A 25,464-nucleotide genomic window follows, 5' to 3' on the forward strand; every position below is an offset into this window, starting at 1 on the left:
TTAGAACAAAAACACAAGGGGAAAAAGTTCTGTACCGACAAAATAACAATAACAGCAATCAATAACAAAAACACTTCAGCAAAACCATGATAACAGTCTATTTTTCCCCCTCTGCTTGTTTCCTTTTCTCAACTGTGCAAAACTTAAAAAGTAAATTGAAATGGGCGCATGCGCGAGCGCATACACACACACATACACACACACACACCCCTTCCATCCAGCAAATCTGTGTTAAACAGGTTTGCATCTCTCTCCTCCCTCACCCTTCATTTGTGCAAAAATATTATTGTGACCGAGGTACTCTCTCAGCTCCTCACCCCCAATTCACCCTTCAGCCTTTCAGGTCCTGTGGCTTCTTGGGAGAAAACAAAATGATCAGAGATAGAAATTCCACACTTCTCCACCTGGTACTTCGTTTGCCAAAAGCTTTGGTGTTTTTTTTGTTGTTGTTGTTTTGTTATTATTTATATTTTCCTTTTCAAGTGCATCTTTGTCCATTCTCTTGTTCTTGCCTGTTAGGTTGGTATATCTTTGCATTTATTCACTTGCACTGCCACAAGACGCCTCTGCTCTTGGTCACCAAAGTTCAGGCCTTGGCAGGTGACCCTGATTTCCTTTGGATGGGTGACTTCTCTTCCCGCACACTAGCACTCAGTACAGAAAGCACGCGTTGAAATGTCCTGAAGCTGCAGGATGGATGGATGGATGATCATGAGGTACAAAACCACTTCAAAACCCTTCTACACAGAACGAGACAAGGAAATCTTTTGGAGCACCTGGCTGAATCTCTCTTCCTTCCTTCCTTCCTTCCTTCCTTCCTTCCTTCCTTCCTTCCTTCCTTCCTTTCTTTCTTTCTTTCTTTCTTTCTTTCTTTCTTTCTTTCTTTCTTTCTTTTTCTTTCTCTCTCCCAAGGGGCTAGTGTTCTTAAAAATGCAAGATGACATAGATTTTTGCTAAAAACACCATGGTTCCTTCTCCATGAGATGGAAGGCTCATCTCGAGCAGGTGGTCGGGAACAATATCTGGTACTTGGGAGCGCGTGAAGGCAAGATGTAGGATGGGTTCCTAGGACCCACTACTGGACCATTTCTTGTTCACTGGGTACCTGTTTCTGATCACACGTTTGCCTGACCGGCGAAAACAAAATGGCATATCTGCAGACGGAAGGACAGATGGAAAGATGAATGCCAGGGCCACGGTCAGTTGGTTTCACCTCCCTCCGTAGCCAATCAAGTCCCTCAGCCTGGCTGTCCAGTCCCTCCCAGACACAAGAGCTGGGGGCTGAGTTTGGCTGGCATCTCGGTGGGTCGTGGGAGGCTCTGTTTGAGTATGTGTCTTCCAAAGACAACTGCTGAAGAGATGAATGAGAATGGCTGAGATGTTGACGAAGGAGGTTTGGACAGTCCGGTGACAAAGCCATCTGCATAGCAATGGCACCGGATTCTTTGGGGAGGACAGGGCCTGGCCTATCTGTCCCAGCCTTCTGCAGAGGTCTCAGAGATGGTGGAGATGGAGCCTTGGAGAATCTCCTGAATGCCCTCTGCATTGCGTAGTGACCCTTGATGTTGATGACACAGGACAGCAGAGAGGCCACATCTAGATAGCGCTCGAGGCTCTCTGGCGATGACTCTGCGATTATGGTCACCATGCGTTTGAACGTGGTGGTAGATGGAGAACAAATGCCACTTCTGGAACGGAGGTGACTCTTTTTCCTTTTCCCCATGTTACACTGACAGGAGCCAGGTTAGATGACGCAGGCGCATCTCCGTGGTGGAATGTAAACTGCTATCTTTCCCCTGCCTGACTTTCCACAGGTGAAGAGAGGAGGCTGGGACAGGCAGGTCTATATCGATGCTTGGAAGGCCTCCGAGGAAACTGGAAGAGGACAGGAGGCCTCTGGATACCAACAGGTGGAAGGAAGCCCCAGAGAGCGTCTCCCAACACGTACAGGTCCCCACTCCAACCTGTGCAGGCAGTAAGACCTTTCTTCTCACAGTAGTAAAGCACCCAGGCCACTGCCTGGCCCCTTGGAGTCGGGAGTGTGGGGAAAGGGAGAGCCAGCCGATGTTTCCCACTTCAGGTAATACTGAACTCAGAGCTGTTTCCCTCAGCCAAGTTTCGGACCACAGTGGGGATTCTCTAAGCAGAAGCTGAAATAGCAGCATAGGAGACATTCTCTGTTCACAGCTCCTCATCTAGATGCGGTTCCTGCTGATGCTGTGTGGGATTAGAAGCAGCTGGAAAAAAAAAAAAAAAAGACAGCCCTGCTCTGGAACCTTCTGGTCAGATCCCTTGTCATAGGTCTGGCCACCCTGGATTGACTGAAGGTCAGTGGCTTGTTTGAAAGCAGAGCGACCGCAAGAGACGGGATCCAGGAAGGAGGGAGAGATAACAGAGGCAGGGAGGGGGGTAGAGGAGAGACAACGCTGCTTAGGGAACGCTGCTGATGCCTGTCGGAACTTGCACTTGGTAAAGATGATGATCTATAGACTGAGGCACGGCTTGGTGTGTCCCTCCCTCCAGGGCGGCCCTGGAAGGACGGTTCTCAGCTGTCTAAGCTCATGAGGGTTATGACTTGTTCTAGTTTGTAGGCCAGTTTCTGCTTCCCACATTGGTCGTCGTGGTCCAAGGGTCCAAGGATCTGTGGAAGGATCAAAAAAAAAAAAAAATACCCAGAAAGTTATGGGGCTGGAGAGACAGTTTAGTGACTCCCCAGGACCCATGTAAGCCAGATGCACAAGATGGTGCATGCATCTGGAGTTCAGTTGCAGTGGCTGGAGGCACAGGTGTGCCCATTTTCTCTATCTGTGTCTCTCTCTGTTTCTTTCTCCAATAAATAAATAAATAAAATATTAAAAAAAAAAAACCCAGAAAGTTACTAGCATGGGTGTGTACATCTGTGTTTCCTAGGGTCCACACAGAGCGTGGGCACAGTCAGTGGGTTAAGACCTAGGGTCTACACAGGTATGGTCAGTGGGTTGGGAAGATGTGTAATTGCCAATGATAATCTGCACAAGCAGATGATACCGCTGGGTATGCAGGCATCTGGGGTGGCATGGGTGGGGAGAGATGGGAGGCATGGGGGCACCGATGTGATCCACTGGCACAGGATACCAGCATACCAGCTGGCAGAAGGCAGAGGCTCTGTTGAAGATATCTATGCACCAAGATCACTTGAGGGGTCCTTGGCAATTCACAAGCTCCATCTCCAATGCACAAGCATGGTGCTCATGCTGAGCAGGAATGGCATTTCATGAATATTAACCAATTCTGCCTCTCTTTCCAAAAAGGTAAGACTTCCCCCATCAGCTCCTTGGGGGCCAGAATACCTAAACCTAGAAAGTCATTTGGCTTGATTACTGTTAACAGCCAAATACCCCCGGCTGGAAAGATGGCTTAGAGGTTAAGGCGCTTGCCTGTGATGCCTACGGACACAGGCTTGGCTCTCCAGATCCTTTGTGAGCCAGACGCACAAAGGTGAGGCAAGCACAAGGCCGCTAGGTGGCGCTAGTATTTAGAAGAGTAAGGGGGTAAGCTTCACTGGTTGGTTAAGTCTGTCAACGCCTTTCCTGAGCCCCGATGGTCAGGACAAGGGCAGGCAGTGGTTGTGGTGCCTGTGGAAAATCTGTTGGGGCTCCGTGGTGGCTCAGAGGATGCGGGATGTGCTAGCAGAGAGATCTGGGCCAAGACGTGTGACTGCTCTGCAGAGGCACGTTCCCTCCTCTGGAATCCACCTCTGGGCCGCAGAGGTTAAAGTTAGGTCCCAGAGGTGAGCACCCTAGGGTCCAAGCCTGTTCCACAGGCGGCGCGAGACAAGCAGAGTGGGATGTAGTGGAGTTGGAGTCTGAGGAGCATGGTTCAGGGAAAAGTACGAGAACATGGAGGCTGGCAGCTCAGGGAGGCTCCTAGTGGTTTGGACTTCATGACTAGTCCATAGGCTTTGTTTTGTTTTTAATTGTGTCTGTGTGCAGTTGCTTGTGCATGTGTATATATACATGCAAGTGCAAGATGTCATTCCTCAAGCATCATTCACTTTTCTTTTTTGACACAGGTACCTCAGTGGCCGGGACTGGCTGCACCAGTGAGCCCCAGACTCATTCCTGCCTCTGCCTCTCCAGTACCGGGACTAAAGCGTGTGTGTGTTATTGTGCCTGGCATTTTTGCATGGGGGATTGAACTCAGCTCCTCATCTTGCAAGGGAGACACATTGCCCACTGAGGAACCTCCCTGGCCCCGTGTGGGTTTCACCAGGGACGTCACACTACAGCTGCTTACTACGTTGGTGGGCAAGTGTCATTTACATGCAGCATCATCTCATAAAGATGGGACACTTGTCCCCTCGTCCATTGTACCCTCGGAGTAGAGAAGTGTGCTTAGAGGTAAGGGACAGTCCTTTCCAAGACGAGGCTGCTGCGATTTAACAGGGATGTAACACAGCACATCCCATCCTTATTAGCTTGTCACAGTGGGGAGCACTTTGCCCTAGACAAATACTGGTCTACAAACTGGTGGCAGACATCCTCCCCCTAAGGACTCACCATTGGTTTCCCCTTATTCAAGTCTATGTTGCAAATGGCCCATGAGACAGCTGGCCCTAAGCCTGCTGGGACAACTTTAGTTTTATCTTTTGTTTATTATTTATTTATTTGAGAGAAAGAGAGAGAGAGAAAGAGAGAGAAGGAGAGAGAGAGAGAGAGAATGGGTGTGCCAGGGCCTCCAGCCACTGCAAACAAACTCCAGAAGCATGCGCCCCCTTGTGCATCTGGCTAACGTGGGTCCTGGAGAATGGAGCCTTGAACTGGGGTCCTTGGGTCTCACAGGCAAATGCTTAACCGCTAAGCCATCTCTGCAGCCCCTGGGCCAACTTTAACCAGGTTCTTGAACCTCTCTGGATGACAAGGCTGTGAGGCAGAAGATTCCCTGGGTACTGGCCCTCTGAGAGGGCTGCTGTGCTCAGGTGTGGGGAGTCTGGATCCCGTACCACGTGCTCTGTACCTGCAAGGCTAAGTAATTCCCATGGCACCTTTGAGCTAGATAGAGAGAAGGGAGAGTCCATGGTGGACCAGTGTTTTCCAACTAAGGAACATAAGATCAAAAATTGTACTTCATCCTGTCCTGATTTTATTCTGGTTTTATTTGACACTTCTTTCCTAACTTATTCATCTCATTCCATCTCATTCCATTCCATCCTACTAGATTCTGTCTTTTCCATCATCACATCACACTATCCATGGGTGTTCAAAAAAAAATTAGACCGTGGAGATAGAGAAATATAAAAAACACAGACAGCAATAGTATGGAGAAAATAAAAGAATAGAAGCCAAGCCTGATGGTACAGGCCTCTATTCCCAGTTATGTACAAGGCTGAGCCAGGAAGATCACAAGTTCAGGACCAGCCTGGGCTACAGAATAAATTTAAGTCTAGTTGGGGCAACTTATCTAGAGTATCTTTAAGTGCTAGAGATGTGGCTTAGTGGTTAAATTGCTGGCCTGCAAAGCCTAAGGACCAAGATTTTATTTCCCAGTAAGCCAGATACCCAAGGTGGGTGCATGCATCTGGAGTTCATCTGCAGTGGCTGGAGGCCCTAATGTACTCAATCTCTCTCTCTCTTTCTCCCTCTCTCTCAAATAAATAAATGAATAAAAATAAAATATTTTTAAAAGGCTACCTTTTGGGGGTGCTGGAGAGATGGCTTAGTGGTTAAGTGCTTGCCTGTAGGGTCTAAGAACCCTGGTATGAAGCTCAATTCCCCAGGACCCATGTAAGTCAGATGCACAAGGGGGCACATGCAACTGGAGTTCATTTGCAGTGGCTGGAGGCCCTGGAGCACCCATTCTCTCTTTCTTTCTCTTCCTCTCTCTCTCTCTCTCTCTGTCTGTCTGTCTCTCGCTCATAAATAAATAAATAAATAAATAAAACAAAAACTACAATAACAAAAAAGGCTACCTTTTGAAAAAGTACAAAGAAGGATCAGGAGATAACTAAGTAGTAGATCATTTGCCTAGCACACACGAAGCAAAAGCTCACCTCCTCGCTATATTTGCCCACATAGGAAAAGATCTCGGAGAGTGCACTCATTGTATTGAACTCATTCGTGTGCATCCGCGACTGCTCCGCCAGGTACGCGTTCATGTCCTGGTCGCTGATCGCCGGCATCTTCCCGATGTCTGAGTAATACCTGTGAGGAGCAGGAGGGCGACAGAATCAGAGTCCTGCGCGTGGGGCACAGCGGACAGATGGAAACGCACAGCCCTGGCACCGTGGTTGAAGCCATGGGCCCCAGTTGAGCTCCAGGCATTACCAGCCTGTGTTGTGACCACGTTGGGAACCACGGTGGCCTCTCTCACATCTGGGCTTCAGCTGGGCAGAACACTTGTCGCTCAGCACTCAGGGACATGGGGGGGGGGCACAATTTGGGGTGAGAGAGGAACCAGGAGTCAGGCGACCTTTGCTTCTTGAAGCTTCTGCCTTGCTCTCGGCTCCTTGGCCAGCACTCAGGCCTGCCCCTCTCTGCACACGCAGGTCTCTTCTGAACAGCTGATCCTCCCATGATGGCCTTAGCTCTCTGGAGGTTAAACCAGAGAGGGACAGTGGGTGTGGGGGGCGGGAAGGGGGGGCGGCTGCTGGGAGAGTGGCTGGCAGAAGGCAATCAGTCACTGTCACTTTCAGCTGTGCACCGCTGTCAACTGGTTAATTAGATGCCAGCATTTACATTTTTAATTTCTGCAGTTTGACATTTTATGCACCAGGCCCCCAGGTCTCCCGCCAGTGCGGAGCTGTGCAGTTTCCTAATGAGCAACTGAGAGAGAGCGCAGCGCCTGAAGACGGCCGCTTCTCGCCTAACTCCTATGTGCTTTCGGGTTCAGGGCTGAAGCAAGGAGTCTGGGGGTTCAGATGAGGAGGAGGTGAGGCGAGGCGAGAGGCACTGGGCGGTGAAGTTAAAGGTGGTATGCATGTGGTGACAGGGATGGGCCCTGAGATCCTGCGCCTCGTCCTTCTCAGGTGAGCTCCAGATAACCTCACCTGCCCTGCCTTTGTCTTTCTTGGTCCACATCTCTCAGTGCAATGACAAGCCCCCCTGCCCCCAAAGCCCTATGCATTTCCTTAATTTCCACATGTCCCTAGAAGTGCCCAGTATACTTGGGTGACAGACTGGCTCTTCAAAGCTCCTCCAGCCATTGGTTCAAGGGCCTGTGATTGAATGACATCTCAATTTACCAAGGGCTGCAATGGCTGTTCTGCCCTGGGCCACAGCCTGCTGACACTGTCGATCAGCCTGTGGGGGAAGGGAGAGGTAGGAAGAGGTCTCCTGAAGTCTGGCCAGGGAAAAGGCTGGTCAGAAGGGAAGCCTTGTGGCCTTCAGAAACCCAAGCGTACACTAGATGCAGAGCTAACTGCCTGTTGAATGGTTCTCACCATGGCCAGCATGAACACAAGGCAAGAACAGGGATAAGGAATGAACTGGCCTTTCTGGGAGCACTCTGTGGGTCCCAGAAGGAGGAAGTGCTACACGGGGCTCATCTGGACTTCCGTCCTCCACAACTCTCTCTGTCCTGTCCCTCGGACCTTTCTTCCTATTCCTGCTTCATTTTTGGATCCTTTGCTCCATTCCAAACGAGTGTGTTGTCTTCAAGGCCCACAGCACACTCCAAAGTCAAGCACCTCCCCTGGGTACTTCAATGCCTAGAGTTTGGGGTGACTTAAAGACATTCCAGATATATATATATATATATAAAGGTCCAGCAAGAGAAGCCTTTCATTGCCACTATTTCTGGATCCAATAAATGCCAATGTTCTGTGTAATAGCTGGAGATCAGAGGCTTCAGCGCTGGTCCCCGACCTGCCCCAAAGCCAAGGAGATTTGTGCTACTCTCTGTTCATGGATCCACAACTCATGAACAAGATCGGTTTGCCAGGAAAAGGCTATCTTAGCGTGTCGTGCCGGCAAGGAGCAGATACAATGGCTTTTCTCCCTTTTCGTATTGTGGCCAGCAGCTCTGGTTCCAAAGCTTCCTCCAGACAGGTCTACTCTATCATCCATAGACAGCCAGGGCCTCTGATCAGTATGGAACAGTATGAAACCGCACCCGCCCCCACCCCACACACACATCCCAAGTTCCCAGAGAGGACAAAACTGTCAAGAGAAGCCAAGTCCCTGTCCCCACTCCACCCCCCACCCCCGCCGCTGTTCTTACTCCCTGGTGAGACTACCACAGGGCTCCTAGAGCTGCCTTTGCGGTCACTGGGGGATATGAGAGCCCAAGCTAGGGGTCACAGTCTCCCGGACGAAGGGACACTTCCCTACAGAGAGCAGCCGGTGCTCAGCACCCTATCGGCGTGCATGAAAAGGCCAGCGCGTTTCAGCACAGAGGACATCTGGAAGGTACGCGTGTGGCCGTGTGCTTTGGAGGGGGAGAGTGGAATGGGACTCAGGCAGGCACTGGAGCCTTCTTGTCTGAAGTTGACAGGTGACATCTTCACATTCTTTTCCTAGTGTGAGGTAATATTGGTGCTCTCCTCTGCCTGGCCTGGCGGAGGCTGCACTGGATGAGGGTACGGCTCGAGAACCCCCATCCCCAGCTATTACCCAACTTCATGGTTGGAAAGTTGCTAGATAAGATGGCAAATATATGCAAATTCTATATTTGTATGCCTATGTGTGTGGTATGTGTGTATGCGTGTTCATGGTAGTTACGTGTGGGGAAAGTGGGGGTTCCTATGCATGTATGTACATGTGTGAGGGGGTGTGGAGGCCAGGGGTTGTTGTTTGTGGTCATCCTCAACCATTCCTCACATTACTTTTCTGAGACAGGGTCTCACACTGAACCAAGAGGTTACCGATTCAGCTAGACTAGGTAGCCAGCAAGTCCCAGGGGTACTCCTTCTCAGTACTGGGGTTAGAGGAGTATCCCGCCACACCTGACTTACATGGGTGCCAGGAATCTGAACTCAGGTCCTCATGTTTGAATGGCAAGCCCTTTACCAAACTATGTCCAGCCTCAGGTAGCTCAGTAGTTTGGTGAGCGTAGACCTTAAAGAGTCTTGCTCACTTTCTTTTCTGTTCTCAGCCCTAGGCTTTTTAATTTATTTGAGAGAGAAACAGAGAGAGAGAGAGAGAGAGAGAGAGAGAGAGAGAGAGAGAGAGAGAATGGGTGCACCAGGGCCTCCAGCCACTGCAAATGACCTCCAGATATGTGCGCCCCTTTGTGCATCTAGCTTACGTGGGTCCTGGGGAATTGAACCTGGGTCCTTTGGCTTTGCAGGCAAGTGCCTTAACCACTAAGCCACCTTTGAAGTGGCTCTCTGTAAGCTTGGCTAATGCTGCCTTGACTGCTCTCACCTCTCCAGTGCTCTCGCCAGCCCCTGAGCCTGATCAGGACCCTGCGTGGAACCTCCTCTACTGCGGACACAGCTGCTTCCCTTCCACTCCTGCCGCGCTGGCCTCTGAGCCACAGCCCTCCACAGAGATGTCTCATCAGTTGTGAGTGTTGCAATGAATCCCTGTTAATAAGCTTGAACCATCATTTCAGCATCTAACTTTGTGGTAAGGAACAGAAAGGCCAGCCTGGGGCTGGAGAGATGGCTTAGCGGTTAAGCGCTTGCCTGTGAAGCCTGAGGACCCCGGTTCGAGGCTCAGTTCCCCAGGACCCACGTCAGCCAGATGCACAAGGGGGTGCATGTGTCTGGAGTTTGTTTGCAGTGGCTGGAGGCCCTGGCATGCCAATTCTCTCTCTCTCCCTCTCTCCTCTTTCGGCCTCTTTCTCTATCTGTTGCTCTCCAATAAATAAATAAATTTTAAAAATAAACAAAAACAAACACCAAAAACAAAAGAAAGGCCAGCCTGGGTGACCATGCTTAAACATGTGGGATTTCTGCCTGCCCTTTCCAGATGGAGTTCATGCTATGAAATTCCCTCAGGAATCCCCCCCAATCCCCCAGGGATGGCTACATACCCTACGGAGGAGGGACTGAGTCTCACTTCTGTTCTCAGCTGTCTATCCTTGCTGAATGTGCACACCCTAAGTGGGACCCTCATCAGCCCTCAGGGAGCTCCTGTGTAGGACAAGACACTGGTGGCCAGGATTCTTCAGCCAGAAGTGTGGTAGGATAAGGGGCTGGCAGAGAACCTCTACCAAGTATGAAAGACATTTTAAGCCCGATGCTCTCAATGTCCCCAAACGTGGCTTTCATAGACCTCACTGAACGGTTGTGAAACATCTCCAGGCCCAGAAAAATGTGGATCTCACTTCCTGAGGCCCCCCCCAACACTACAGCTTGGATGGGGGCCTTCTGGATAGCATTACAGGAGGCTCAAGCGCTTAGCATCCCCTCAGTACCAAGCATGGCTTAACCCCTGTCTGCCTAGTGTGAGGACACATTGGTTGAAGGATGACCATGGCTCCCCTCCAGCACTGCTCCTAGGGAGAGCTCCGTTGTTTTCTATGTTCAGAGGTTTTCCTCAGGAGGCATTTTTAAGTGTTCAAGATTCTCAGCCTTCTTCATGTCAAGACACATGCCATCGGTGACATTTGCATGTGGCATGCCATAGTGTGCGGTCCCCAATGGGCCAAGGATGGCTCCTCCCCACTCAGCAGCTAGGAAAGACCTATAGACACCAAGTGAGTGAGGCCCACAGTGCTCGTGGGACACACTTGAGGGTTGAGGGTCCTCTGGGTTAAAATCAGCGGAGCTAGTGTAATAAAAAAGGGTAATGAAGCAGGGCATGGTGGCGCACGTCTTTAATCCCAGCACTCGGGAGGCAGAGGTAGGAGGAGCGCCGTGAGTTCGAGGCCACCCTGAGACTACATAGAGAATTCCACGTCAGCCCGGGCTAGAGTGAGACCCGTCCTCAAAAAAACAAAATAAAAGAAGGGGCGGGGGAGACTGAAGTGAATATGATCAGAGAAACTGAAATACATGCAAAAAGGTGATAACAAAACCCATTATTCTGTTGTATACAATGACTATAAAACTTTCTATTAAGCAAACAAAAACACCAGAGGAGCTCACTACCAGCTGACCATGACCCAGGAGCTCCTGGCGACTGCTGTTGGGTTCTACCTGCAGAGGTCAATGAGGCAGCCCGTGGTTCCGTGGGAACTAAGAGGCTGCCTATCTCTAGATTTGGCGTCAGGCAGAAGCCGCGTGAGACCAGTAATGTGTCTGTAGAGAGCTCCCAAACACTAGCAGCACAAAGTGTGTAGAGGTGGACGTGGGATAGTCTCCCCCCCCCCAGCCAGCAATCACCGAGAGCCAAGGCTGCAAAGGTGAAGGGTTAGCCTGTGGCCTGGCAGTCACAGAAACATGGCGTGGTGGCCGAGGTGATGCTACGTGACCCGGGGTATAGAGAGTTCAGCTCGTGAGAGTCAAGGGGACAGTGAGGATGGATGTTCGGGGGATGACGATGACATGCCCAGGGAACAATGCCAGATGGACTGGAGAGATGGGCGGAGTCCTTCAGGCAGAGGCATTTGGGGTTCTTGCTGTTTTATCATCCAATAGGCATGTATTGATGGCATATGGATATATATGTATATCTACATATCTGTTCTATTTTTAATATGTATATGGTATATATATTATAATATATATTATTAATATATATAATATTAATATTATATAATTATATATTATAGTATAATTATATACACATATATAAATAATATAATTATATATAATATCTAATATATATGTTCTATTATGAATGTGTATGTTATATATATAATATACAATGTGAAAATATTTTTATATATAATATATTATGTACATTATATATAATATATATTGTGTGTGTTCATGGAATGATTATATGCATACATATATGATCTGTGCATGCACGGTGTGGCACATGTACATGGTATACTTGCTCTGCATGCATGCACACATGGTGTATGCATGGATGGCGTACAGTTGTGAATGGATGTATTGGAGGAAGTGAGATTACAGCAGAGACCACAGTTCCTTTCTGGCCTAAAGGTCACGACAGCCATGAAGATCCACACCTTTCCTTATAGGAAAGTGGCTTAAGTTCTACCACGGTTCGCAGGGCTTCGTTCAGTTGATGCCACCCCAGTGGCCATGGAGTGCAGGCGTTCAGCTGAAGGGCCAGCTGTGGGAGTGACCAATTTTGGAAGTGCTCCTGGGTGGGAAGGGGGGTGTTAGCTTCCAATCCGGGGGACACCGCCTGCTCCAGCCAGGCACTCTCCTGTGGCATCCTCACCTCTCCACCCAGTTCTTGTAGCTGGGGATGTCCTTGGCATACAGCAGCTTGTTGGAGGGCGAGTCCTTGCCCAACCGGTGTTCTGACGTGGAGCAGGAGTCCATGAAGGTCTGCGCCACCACAGAGAGGCAGGCGTCCGTAATGCTGTTCTTGTGAATGTCGAACACGAACTGCGGGTTCTTGATCATGTTCACCCAGAACCGCAGGGGGAGGCTGTGTCAAAGCAAGAGGCAGAGGGTCAGGAGGGACGGCAGTGCGGCCGAGCTTGGTGAAGAGTGTCCCAAGGAAGGGCATGGCTAGCGAGCTCACAAGGGAAGGTGTGCAGGGGGACAGGCTGGGAAGCAGGTCTGAAGACCCCAGTTCACCTCCAAGGAGGTGATAAGCAAGGACGAGCGGCTCATCTGGAGAAACATCGCTGGATGGTACTGGCGATGACAAGATACCCAGCCACAATGGGGCTCCTCTGCGTCTTCCCATCAGTGGGGAAGGCAGATTTGGCGTGTGCTGCGGCAGAGTGACATTTAGCACTCTGATCTTGTCTAGCCCTTGCACTTGATGCCAAGAACATCCCTTTGGAGAGTTCTTAGGAATCACCTGGGATCAAAGCTTCACATCTGACTGCTTACTAATGACTGGGCAGAAGTTATGCCCTTCCTGCCTGGCCGGGTATCATTCCTTCCGCCTGCCTGGTAAAAGGCACTGTGGCTGAACGTGACTGTGCTGAAGTGATGTTTCACTAGGGGCGCCACACTGCATCAGAGTCTCATTCGTTTCATGGTATCTCATCCCATCTCATCCCTCCCTCCCTCCCTATCTATCCATCCATCCATCCATCATCTATCATCTATCTATCTATCAATCATCTATCTATCTATCTATCTATCATCTATCTATCTATCTATCTATCTATCTATCTACCTACCTACCTACCTACCTACCTACCTACCTAACTATCATCTTCCAGTAACCAACAACTTCCTGCCAGGCAATGTAACTGAGGCACATCCTCTGTCCTCGGGGAGCCTGTATTCTGGAGAGCTGGACCAATGGTCAAGCGCACGCTCAGAATCCTCCATGCCTGTCCTAAGCGTGTTGGACCAAGCACGTTGGATGGAACAGGACGCCAAGCCTCTCTAGAGAGCAGCATCTACACAAAGCCTCCTCACAAATGGAACACTTGAAAAGTTTTAAGACGCCACAGAGGCATTCCTTAGCTGGGCAGGAGCTGGCATACACAGGGATAAGGGGGAGAGAAACTGAGCAGCGTGGCCTTGGTTCTGTAGTCACTACGTGTTGCTAGAGAGGGTCCCTGTATGAGAAGAAACCCACCCCAGACCTCTTTCGGGTTATGAGCTGGTGACAGGAAAGGCGGGGGATGGTGGCAAGTCGAGCTCGGCTCATTTCCTTCCCTCTGCTCCCACACCTCTTCACCTCCCCACGACCCCCTGATGTTTTATTGTTGTTTGGGTGGTTGTGTTCACTGTTGGTGATAGTTATAATGGTTGCATGTGCCTGGCTTGCATCTTAGAATTTAAGCTCTTTGAATTACATTATTTATTTCAAGGCCCCGAGTACAATATTTCTGTACTCGTTGGATCTGTCAACAGCCAAGATGTACAAACAACGAACGCCATAAATAAAAGAAAGACCTGACATTCACGGCTGCCAATCAATCAACAAATATTCAAGTCCTACAAAAGATGCGGCACTGGGGCTGAAGAGGATGGCTTAGTCATTAAGGCGCTTGCCTGCAGAGACAAAGGACTCAGGTTCGATTCCCCAGGACCCATGTAAGCCAGAGAGGCAGAAGGTGGTGCATGCGTTTGGAGTTCATTGGCATGACTGAAGGCCCTGGCGTTCCCATTCTCTATCTGCCTCTTTCTCTCTCTCAGAAATGAATAAAATAAAAAATGTTGCATAGGATAATAGGATAGGGGCAGGTGTACTGAGCCCTGATCATACTTGGTGGCTTTTGTTTTGTCCCTGGAAGTCCAGGACATGAAAGAAACGGGGTGGCAAACAGGGACAGCTCAGGGTGTCAAGACGCATGGGTCCCGGGGGATGATGGTAGCTGAGCCGACTTCCTAAGGGGAGAGCACAGTCTCTGGACTTAGAGCTCTGGATGAAGGACAGTTTCCTCACCAGCAAAGCCTCCTAGCTGCATTTCCTTACATTTCCACAAGTCGCACCCAGGACAGGGATGCTGAGAATCCATATGGCTGCGCTGTCTGCTTCTCTCTGTCCCTTAAGCCAGTTGGGATGACAGGCATATCACACAGGAAGCTGGGATGCCCCTGAGGCTCCTTGCCTGATGAAATATTAGCATGTTATTAGCATCAGTAGGGCCACTCGTCTCTGACTGATTACTAGAGCTAAATGAGCAGGAGGTTTATTTAAAAGAAAGCAAGTAGAGGAGGGCACAGATGGCGGGGGAGAGGTGAGTCACACCTAAGGCCAGGAACAGAGAGGCCATTTCCTGAGCACTGACAATGAGCCGCATGAAGCACAGGATCTATAACTTATTACATGTTTTTAAATACTTTAATCTATTTATTAGAGAGAGAGAGAGAGAGATTGAGAATGGGCTTACCAGAGCCTCTTGCCTCTACAAACAAACTTCAGATGCATGAGCCACTGTGTGTCTGGCTTTATGTGGATACTGGGGAGTCAAACCTGGATCAGCAAGCTTTACAAGCATGCACTTTTAACTGCAGAGCCCTCTTCCCTCTCCCCAGCCCTCAGTTTTCATTATTTCTGACAAAGTGCATCCTCCCAAGGGGCAGACTGGGGTTGGGTCGATGTCTTCTTGGGAGGTGAACTTAAATGTGGAAGTGCTGCCTACCTCCAGGACTTTCTGTCACCCAGGACTATCTATCTCTGTGTTCAGTATCTGGATTCTTTGTAGGGCTGACAGGAAGGAGGGCTGTGCCTCCAGCCCAGGGACACAGGGCTCACTGGGAGGAGATCTGACCCCAGCAGAAGGAGTGGCTTACAGGTAAGGGCTTGGGATGTTTTTGCGGTGGGTGTCTGAGGGTCCCGAGGAGAGGTCTGGAAAGGGCCTTCTCTCTCTGGCAAAGTCAAAGAGAAGGGGTGGGCAGAGGGTCTGACCCATGGGAAGGCAAACATTGGGTAGGACTCACAGAAAGATGTGATGAGGGGTCAGAAGCTGCCCTTGGTCAGCTCCCAAGAGTCACACTGTCACAACTGACAGATGAGGAAGCTGTCTCCCCACAATGTCTATGTGGAGTGGAACCCCAATTCTCGGGGTCCTGTTTGGAAAGGGTGAGAAGGTCTCTACCAGGAAACAGCCTCCCTCGCTAAGTGAGGGTTAATGTGGGCACAAACTCTTCAGCTCCGTGAGCCAAGCAAGCCTCTGCTGGGGCTGGCAGTCCCCTCTCCACAGAGGGTACCCCTCTGCAGGTAGAGCAGGTGGGTACCAGTAAGTGCCCCAGGGAATAGCATGTCTGCAACACAGCCTGACTTCTGCTTCCTCTGTCTTTAGCTCTGGATCACGAGTAGGTTATCAGAGCGCTTGTCCATGTCCTGGAGGCCTTGTCAGTCCTAGCAGACACAGTAGAGGTCCGTATTGACTTGGGAAAAAAAAGAGAGAGAGAGAGCGAGCGAGAGAGAGAGCCATGAAGAGTGGTCGAGAGTGGGACTGCAGACAGATGTCAGGGAAATAATTCTGGAATGGACAGGACATTAGCCAGCAGTGCTGAGGTAGAGCTTTCATGGCCTTGTGACTTCAATGCTGAATGAAATACATGCCCCCACGTAAATGAAGAGGAAATGCTTTCTGTTAAAAGGAGAAAAGGGGGCCCCTGTGAACACATGTAGAATATCATCAATAGTTGAGAATCCTGTGGCCTCCAGGGGGAAAAAAACAAAAACAAAAACAAAAACTAGTTCCAGGCATCTCTTTCCAATCTGAGCTTGGGAAGGGAAGTGAAGAAACAAACTTCTTTAATTTTTTTTTTTATACATGTAATTGTGTGCAGAGTGTGTCTCTGCACATTCATATACATGTGGATGCATATGTGTGTGGGGGTGCATGCATGTGGATCCCAGAGGTTGATATTGGGTGTCCTCCTCTATACTCTCCACCGTATTTTAAAAAATATTTTTATTTATTTGCAAGCAGAGAGAGCGAAGGAGAGAGATAGAGAGTGAGACAGAGAGAATCGGTATGTCAGGGCTTCCAGTCACTGCAAATGAACTCCAGTTGCACGGGCCACTTTGTGCATTTGGCTTTTCATGGAGTAGTGGGAACTGAACCCGCATCATTAGACTTTGCAGGCAAATGTTTTAACTCCATCCCTCCAGCGTCTCTACTTCTTTTTTTTTATTTATTTTTTTTTAATTTTTATTTATTTATTTGAGAGTGACAGACACAGAGAGAAAGACAGATAGAGGAAGAGAGAGAGAATGGGCGCGCCAGGGCTTCCAGCCTCTGCAAACAAACTCCAGACGCGTGCGCTCCCTTGTGCATCTGGCTAACGTGGGACCTGGGGAACCGAGCCTTGAACTGGAGTCCTTAGGCTTCACAGGCAAGCGCTTAACCGCTAAGCCATCTCTCCAGCCCCCTTTTTTTTTTTTTTGATACAGGCTTCTCACAGATCCCAGAGCTCAGTGGTTTGGCTAACAAACAAACAAACAAACAAACAAACAAACAAACAAACCAGTGAGCCCCGGGAATCCTCCTGTCTCCATCTGCACAGGAATGGATTATGGGAGTGGAGCACTACACTCAGCTTTAAAAAAAAATTACTTTTATTTACTTATTTATCTGACAGAGAAAGAGGGAGAGAGAGAGAAGAAGAAGGATGGGCGCGCCAGGACCTCCAGCCACTGCAAATGAATGCACCCCCTTGTGCATCTGGCTAACGTGGGTCCTGGGGAATCGAACCTGGGTCCTTTGACTTTGCAGGCAAAGGCCTTAACCACTAAGCTATCCCTCCAGCCCTACACTCAGCTTTTATGTGGACGCTGGGACTCCAAACTCAGGTCCTCATGCCTGACCAACAATTACTTCACAAACTGAGCCATCTCCCCAGCCCAAGAACAGCTTCTTCAATGGGGTAGAAATGCCTCTTGTTCAGGCAGGTGCCACCAGTGTGCGCCTCAAAACTCAACTGACTAGTCCTGAGATGCCACCACCCTGCGGCTCTGTTACATCCATGCATCTTCTATGCTAGCATTTGCCTGTGTGCCCAGACAACTGGCTTCCTTCTCCTGTACCCTTGTCTGTTTGTCCACTGAGGGCAGGTGCCCAGTCTGACAAATGTAGGATCCTTAATGTCTAGTACAGTGTCCCACACCCAGGAGGTACCTCGATGTGAGATGAGTCTGGCTGTGACATTGGCATGTCTTATCTCCTTTTTTGTGTTTTTGTTTTTGTTTTTTTCGAGGTAGGGTCTCACTCTGGCCCAGGCTGACCTGGAATTCACTATTAGTCTCAGGGCGACCTCGAGTTCACGGTGATCCTCCTACCTCTGCCTCCCGAGTGCTGGGATGAAAGGCGTGCGCCACCACGCCCAGCTTGCATGTATTGTCTTTTGGCTCATTGAACTTGTCTAATAATTATTGGTTGGCAGACTGTTGGACTGATTGCAAAGAAATAAGTATGAACAGGTCAGAAGAGTGGGAAGAGAAAGAGTCCATATGAGAAATGCAAAGGCTGAAGAACACACACCTAGGTGGAGGCCCCGCTGGGAGGTGGAGGGCAGAGAGCTCACGTCCTCCCGAAAGCTCCTGGTCAACTCTCCCAGCCCCTAACTCACCAGTTGCTCTTCCAGGTGTGACGGACGTGGGGGTCGTGAATGCCATGTTTATCGGCTTGCTCATCGAGAAAGTCAAACATGTACTTGATGGCAAGGGGCAGGGCGGAGCCACGGTGGGCCGTGCTGAAGATGGTCTCGAAGAGGTCGTCTACGAACTTCTGCAGCGTGCCCTGGGGAAGGAGATGTGTTCAGAGCCAGCTCAGCCCACACAGCTCTGAGGAAGCATTTGAAAAGCTGTCTCAAGGGCAGGGCCCAGGGGAGGTCAGCGCCGGGTGACCCTGGGCATGTGGGATGCCTCCCCTGGCTGTCAAGGGTCTCCTCTGGCTGCTCTTCTTGTCCCTGCGCATGGATCCTGAGCCACCCTCCTCTGATATTTGGTGCCACAGCCTCTGCTGGTGCTCTTTAGCCCTTTTCACAAACGCCGACGAGCACGCTTGGTCGGAGCGGGCAAACACAATCTGCTGGCTCTGTTTGAACATCATGCATACCAGCTAACGAGCGGTTACTCACGTGGGTCCGCAGACAGCCCAGCGGGCCCGGGCTCCAGAAAGAAAGGCTGAAACCATCCCAAGCACGGGCATTGGCAAACGGTGCCTGGGAAGTCCCGGATGGAGGATCAACTGCCATCCCTAGCAAAGGTATCTGCTATCCCAGACAACAGGTGAACACCATTCCATAAGGTATGGTGGCACAGCGTAAACAGAGGCCATGAGTGCCTGTGTTTCTAAGAAACGGCATCAGGAGGGGATGGAAATCAAACTTCAAATTGTGTGCCAGTGCTGATGTCTGGTGGGATCTGCCTAGAGCTCTGGGTTGAACTGGATCCTGATTGGTCACTTCTGAGAAGGAGTCCCGGGGCTGATCACACTGCCTGCCATGGGTGCTCTATCTACTGAGGGCCCGAGTATGGTCACCAGCTGCACACCAGGCCCAGCACTTTGACAGGCAGATGAAGCCCCTTCCTGCGCCCCGTATACTCCCTGTAGCCTGTTGGGATATCCCATACCTTTGTGGCCAGTAGTCGCGTCAGATAGATTTCAGACACCATCTTGCTTCCCCTGTCACCTTCCTTCTGGTCCCCATGTTCATGGTTTTTCACCAGATGCCACAGTTTGACACCACTTTCCAGGTCAGGGGTGATCATGGGTGTTCGAGAGCGGAGGCTGTCTGGGCTGCCGGTGTACCGGATCATGTTTTCTGCCGATGGAAGGAAGGTCAACCACTGTGTGGGACGCCACATAGTCCAGCCACTCAAGGTCCACCCCTTACCCCAGCCAAGGTCATTACTGTCTGATCTTCTCTGCCATCCGCTGGTGCCATCACCCAGCCTCAGTGCGGCATTCCTTCTAAAATATGGATGTTTGTTTCCACCACTTCCAGAAACTATCTGTACTGAATTCTACCCACTTAGATGCCCCTGCCCCCTCCTGTACTTGGCATTGAGTCAACCCTTAATTATTCAATTTGTAGAAATATAAGCTTGTACTTCTGTTACGCTTTTCCTTGTAAGAAATCTCAAGTCCTATGGCACCTGCTCTGTGCAGCCAATTACAGGCACACTTAAAAGCAGGCATCCTGTGCCCCTTAACGAACGGTGACCAGCCGAGGGCTTGCTAAGGCCACGGCTCACTTTCATATCCTGGCTCCAGCCCCAGACACTTCTTTGCCCTAAGTTATTGAATCCCCCACTTATGTTTTTTATTTTATTTTAATTTTATTTCTTTGGGGCGGGGGGAAGGAGAATGGGTGTGCCAGGGCCTCCAGTCCCTGCAAACGAACTCCAGATGCATGCGCCACCATGTGCATCTGGCTTACGTGGGTTCTGGAAATCTAAACCTAGGTCCTTAGGCTTCGAAGGCAAGTGACTTAACCGCTAAGCCATCTCTCCTGGCCCTTCCTGCGTTTTGAGGTGCAGTGAAATAAGGACTGGGCGGCAGAGGATGGCATCCCACCATGTGAGGCACTGGCCTCTGACAGTTGTCAATTTTTTTCCCAGCCCCTGTTTAAGAATATCACTGCTCGGGGGCTGGAGAGATGGCTTAGCAGTTAAGCGCTTGCCTGTGAAGCCTAAGGACCCCGGTTCGAGGCTCGGTTCCCCAGGTCCCACGTTAGCCAGATGCACAAGGGGGCGCACGCGTCTGGAGTTCGTTTGCAGAGGCTGGAAGCCCTGGCGCACCCATTCTCTCTCTCTCCCTCTATCTGTCTTTCTCTCTGTGTCTGTCGCTCTCAAATAAATAAATAAATAAATTAAAAAAAAAAAAAAAGAATATCACTGCTCGGGCCGGTCAGGTGACTGGTCCCAAGCACACAGGTGGAGGCACAGCAGGGCAGTTTTGAGGCTGCCACCCCAATATCTAGAACTCTTTCCAGTCCTCCCTTAGGCCTCGGGCCCAAGCCTGCCCCACTAAGATGCTGTGTGTGACCTTTAGCAGTCATTTACCCCTGTGCCTCTGCGTTATACTTTACTAATCTGCATAATAGAGGGAAATAATAATTATTTAATCCACTGGATTGTCATGCACTTGATGTGAGATAATACGTAGCACACAAGGGAAAGTGTCTTACAGACTGTAAGCTACTCATGAAGGTTACATTTGTTTCTGCTGGTTGGATGAAGTTGTCTTGCATGTACCCGTCACAGACTGGAACCTCTACCCCAGCCTGGCTCTTATCCCTAACCACTGGCCTGCCTGGTCCTCAACCCCTGCCCATGGGGTCTGCCGATAACCACCGCTCAGGACATACTTCCCCGGCAGCTGGAGAGAGCTTACCGTATTTGCTCGCTGAGGTCCGGGAGACCGTGGAATTGTTCACAGCGTTATAGGCCGTCACTTGTTTAGACACTAAGGCCACCACAGAACCATCTGGAACCTACAGGGAAAAGGCTTCTAAGGGCCTGGGCATGGAAACTCGGCCACCCCAGGAAATAAGGACACATGAGGATTAACTTGGGGTGGCAGGGTGGGGGGGGGGGAGAAAAAATTAGCATTTTTGCTTAGAGCTTGGGGACTTTGAGGGCTGTTTCTCTCCTTCAGATAAGACGAGACACAGATCTGAGTACTGAAGCTACATTCTGTCTTGTGGCTTCTGCGTGGAATGACTTCGGGCAGGAGTGACTTCTCCCTCCCAAGCCTTCCTGGAGAGTTCCCAACCTAAAATGCCCCAGAGACCTTCCAAGCAAGGGTCCTTGCGAGATCTGCCCACACCCTACAGGAGGAATCACGCATGTTAGCAGCCTGTCTTTAAAGAACCCATGGGTCTCGGATTGGGTCTCATGCCTGGGTCCCCAAGGGAACATGGACTGCTAGTGAAGAATGCACAGGGGGCTTGGAATCTAGCATTGGGTGACTCTGCTGTAATTCAAGGCCAGGCGACTCTGGAGAAATCTACTCAGCCGGCAGCTGCCTTCCACCTTCAGCTCACCTGGTAGTGGGCCAGCGTGTTGAGTCTCTTCCAGTCATTCTCAATCTTGGTGGTGATGTCTTCGTCCTGCAGGATCATCCTTGCCCCGCTTCCTTGCCGCCACTCTGCAGGGAGAGCGATTGTCAACTCAGCACGACCCTCTGACCCACCCGAGTGGGGGGATATCCTAAGTACTACCCTGTGTGTAGGTACCTGTACAATGCCATGTCAAGGACATGTTCACAGACAGGGCGGCACAATCTCCCAAGAGGATGGGTGGGTAGAGATGGTCTCCAGTCAGAAAGGCCCTGAGCTTCACAAATCATCTGACAGATATGGGGGTAACACCCCCCATCCTCCCTGACACCTGCTTGTTATGAGTGTCCTCAATTGCAGGAAACAGATCCTCAGTGTACATGAAGGGGGGGGGGGGATGAGGGGACCGCTTGACAAAATCCCAAGCCCTCTGCAAAGCACTGGGGTCGTCATTCAGCAGCACTCGTTTGCTAGGTCACAAGGTCCAGGGGCTGGTGACATTCGTGATGTAGAGACACTCATCACAGCCCCTCGCCTAATCCAGGGGGAGGACCTGCTGGCATTCCAAAGCCAGTGGGTGGAAATGTGGACCCCCATCAAGCCCATCCCTATAAAACTGATGTGGGTGACATCTGTCTTGCAATTTTAATTATAGACTTAATTACTTCTTAAAACTTTTTAATTTTTAAAAGAGAGAAGGAGAGAGAGAGAATTGGCGTTCCAGGGCCTCAGCCACTGCAATCAAACTCCAGAGGCTTGCACCACCTAGTGGGCACGTGCGACCTTGCGCTTGCCTCACCTTTGTGCATCTGGCTTACGTGGGATCTGGAGAGTAGAACATGGGTCCTTAGGGTTAGCAGGCAAGCGCCTTACCTGCTAAGCCATCTCTCCAGCCCAAACAAAATATTTTTTAAAAGTTAAAAAAAAAATGAGCTGGAGAGATGGCTTAGCAGTTAAGGTGCTTGCCTGCGAACCCTAAGGACACAGGTTTGATTCTCCAGGTCCCATGTAAGCCAGATGCACATAGTGGTTCATGCCTCTGGAGTTTGTTTGCAGTGGCTAGAAGCCCTGGTGTACCCATTCTCTCTGTGTGTAATAAATAAATAAAATAAAATCTTTTAAAAATATTTTGTTTATCGGGGAGAGAGAGAGAGAATGAGAGAGAGAGAGAGAGAGATGGGAATGCCAGGGCCTCTAGCCATTGCCAGCAAACTCCAGAAGCATGCGCCACCTTGTGCATCTGGCTAACGTGGGTCCTGGGGATTCAAGCCTCGAACCAGGGTCCTTAGGCTTCACAGGCAAGTGTCTTAAGCACTAAGCCATCTCTCCAGCCCTAAACTTAATTGTTTTAATAAAGACATAAACTTAGATTCCTATCTCCCTGTTAGGAGCCGTGAAGACGCTATTACAAGCTGGCGCCGGTTTCTGGCCTCTTATTGGTCACAGCTGGTGTAAATCAAGCACAGTGCGCATGCTCCAACCCGTCGTGGGCCGATGCTAATGAGGCATCCAGAAAGTAACCAATCACTGGTGGCCACATATCCACAGTTAACCAATCATTTGTGGGTAAGCGGCCTAAAACCCTATATAAACAGTTGCCTTTCGTGGTTCTGGGTCTTCGCGTCTTCGCATCTAGCAGTTTGGCAGTCCCCAATAAAGTGTGTTCAGAAGAATCCTGATTGTGGCGTCCTCCTTGCTGGTGAGGCGGGCGTGACATCTCCCCCCTTATCCTTTCAGGCACCAACATCTATAATCCAGGGCCTCGTTGATGGGTAACATGTGAGCATATAAGAGCCTGCTTCTCATCCAAAACCACCACCCTGCTCAGCACCAGTTGCATGTGGAGGGATAAGTGTACATTCCAGTCTTGAAATACATACACGTGCAAGTACATGTGCATAGCAGCTCTCTTGCGCGCGTGTGCGCACGCAAACACACACACACACAGAGCACATACCCAAAAGGAAAAAAACAACCACTTAAAGTTAAACACAACATGTATCCCAGCCAAGAAGCCAACAATCTGGTTTCCAGGCAGCTGGGACTCCCGAGCTGGGTAGAGTGTGCTGGGTTTGTTCAAAGAGGGGTCAGTAGACGTGAACACCCTTTGCTTGAGTGTGCTTTCGTGGTCTGCCAGGGAGTTTTCTTCTGCAGCCTCCAGAGACACATGCTCCAGTCCGCTTCCTCCCCATCTGGCCCTACTGTGGCACTGAAAGCACAAGCCCTGATGCACCGTGCTCGGCTCGCTGTGGTCAGTACAAGCACCCCATCAGACATGGAATATGGGCCCAGGACGGGAGCAGCTTTCCCTGGCAAGAGGGAGAGTTGCTCCTGACATAGGAGCAGCCTCACTCCTCGACAGCTTCTTTGCTGCCGGGCTTAGAGCTTAGCGCAGCACCGAGGCTCAAAGGCTGCTGTGCTTGCTCACTGGAGCGCCATCTCTGGGATGTCTCAAGACGGCCTGACTGCAACTGCTCCTGGTGATTCTGGCCTGGCGCAGTTCAGATGCTGGGCAGGAGGGTGATGGCCAGTGTTTGCATTTGTCATTGTGCTGTGTCATTTCTTTTTGTTTTGCTTAAAAAAAAATTTTTTTTTTTTTTTTTTTTTGGTATGCTGGGCATGTTGGCGCACGCCTTTAAATCCAGCACTGGGGAAGCAGAGATAGGAGGATCGCCATGAGTTCGAGGCCAGCCTGAGCCTACATAGTGAATTCTAGGTCAGCCTGGGCTAGAGTGAGACCCTTCCTTGAAATCTATGTTGAAAAAAAAAAAATGGTGTGTGTGTGTGTGTGTGTGTGTGTGTTCATGCATGGAAGGGCAGGCATATGTGTACCACAGCATGTGTGTGGAGATCAGAGAACAGCCATCAGGTGTTGGTCCTCATTTGTGGCAGGGTTTGCTATTGTTCACTCCTCCCTTCATGAGGCTAGCTAGCTTGTGTGCTTCTGGCAAATTCTTCTGTTTCCACCTCTTATCTCTCCCTAGGAGGGCTGGGATTACAGATACCTGCTAATGTCCGGATTTTTGGGGGTGTTGGAGGTCTAAATTCAGGACCTTATACTTGCATAGCAAATGCCTTATCCTCCAAATGAATCATCTCTCCAGTCCCTCCCCTTTTGAAAATATTTAATTCTTTTTAGAGAGAGCAAGATAGAGAGAAAGAGAGAGAGAAAGAATTGGCTCACTAGGACCTCAGCCACTGCGATTGAACTCCAAACACTTGCACCACCTAGTGGGCATGTGCAACCTTGCACTTGCCTCACCTTTGTTGGATCTGGAGAGTTGAACATGCATCCTTTGGCTTCACAGGCAAGCGCCATAACCACTAAGCTATCTCTCTAGCTCCAGCTACCCCCCTTTTTTTCTTAGCTTTTGAAACTTCAGGTGGGTCTGCAAGTACCCATCCTTCAATGTGTGTGTGTGTGTGTGTGTGTGTGTGTGTGTGTGTGTGTACATGCATGTAGAGACAACCTTGTGTGTTAACACAGGTACACTATCCACTTTGCTTGAGACATGGTTTCTCACTGGCCTGGAACTTACCAAGAAGGCTAGACTGGCTGACCAGTGAACCCTAGAGATTCTCTTGTTTCTGCCTTCCCAGTGCTGGGATTACAGGTGCACACCAACACACCCAGCATTTATTTTATTTTACTTGAGAAAGAGAGAGAGAGGCACAGAAAGAGAGAGAGAGGCAAAGAAAGAGAGAGAATGGGTGTACCAAGGCCTCTAGTCACTACAAATAAACTCCAGATGCGTGCACCACCTTGTGCATCTGGCTGACATGGGTACTGGAGAATTGAACCTGGGTCCTTAGGCTTTGTAGGCAAGCGACTTAACCGCTAAGCCATCTCTCCAGCCCCAACACCTAGCATTTTTATGTGGCGAGCACTTTACCACCTGGGCTAGCTCACCAGCTCTGCAGGCATGCATTCTTGGGCTGTTGGGCCGGAGGAAGAAGAAAGGCTCCATAATGGCCACATTCCTGACACATGGTGCTGTGGACCTGACTGAAGACCAGCTGGGCTG

The 25,464-nt window shown here is 50.0% G+C and overlaps 1 protein-coding gene across 1 annotated transcript in view; it reads right to left on the bottom strand.

Annotated features, from left to right (window-relative positions):
* Nucleotides 1-404: 404 nt before the first annotated feature.
* Plxna4 (plexin A4) overlaps nucleotides 405-25,464 on the bottom strand; it is a 533,417-nt gene continuing 508,357 nt past the window's right edge. Inside the window, exons 26-32 of the mRNA XM_004661200.2 lie at nucleotides 21,425-21,528; nucleotides 20,773-20,872; nucleotides 19,008-19,198; nucleotides 18,002-18,171; nucleotides 12,222-12,434; nucleotides 6,029-6,179; nucleotides 405-2,641 (exon numbers count right to left, since the gene is read on the bottom strand). Of these exons, the coding sequence (XP_004661257.2) occupies nucleotides 2,546-2,641; nucleotides 6,029-6,179; nucleotides 12,222-12,434; nucleotides 18,002-18,171; nucleotides 19,008-19,198; nucleotides 20,773-20,872; nucleotides 21,425-21,528 (1,025 nt within the window). The 3' untranslated portion in view covers nucleotides 405-2,545. The remainder of the gene's footprint in view (nucleotides 2,642-6,028; nucleotides 6,180-12,221; nucleotides 12,435-18,001; nucleotides 18,172-19,007; nucleotides 19,199-20,772; nucleotides 20,873-21,424; nucleotides 21,529-25,464) is intronic.

Source organism: Jaculus jaculus, chromosome 10 (assembly GCF_020740685.1).
Source record: "Jaculus jaculus isolate mJacJac1 chromosome 10, mJacJac1.mat.Y.cur, whole genome shotgun sequence".
Classification (NCBI taxonomy): domain Eukaryota; kingdom Metazoa; phylum Chordata; class Mammalia; order Rodentia; family Dipodidae; genus Jaculus; species Jaculus jaculus.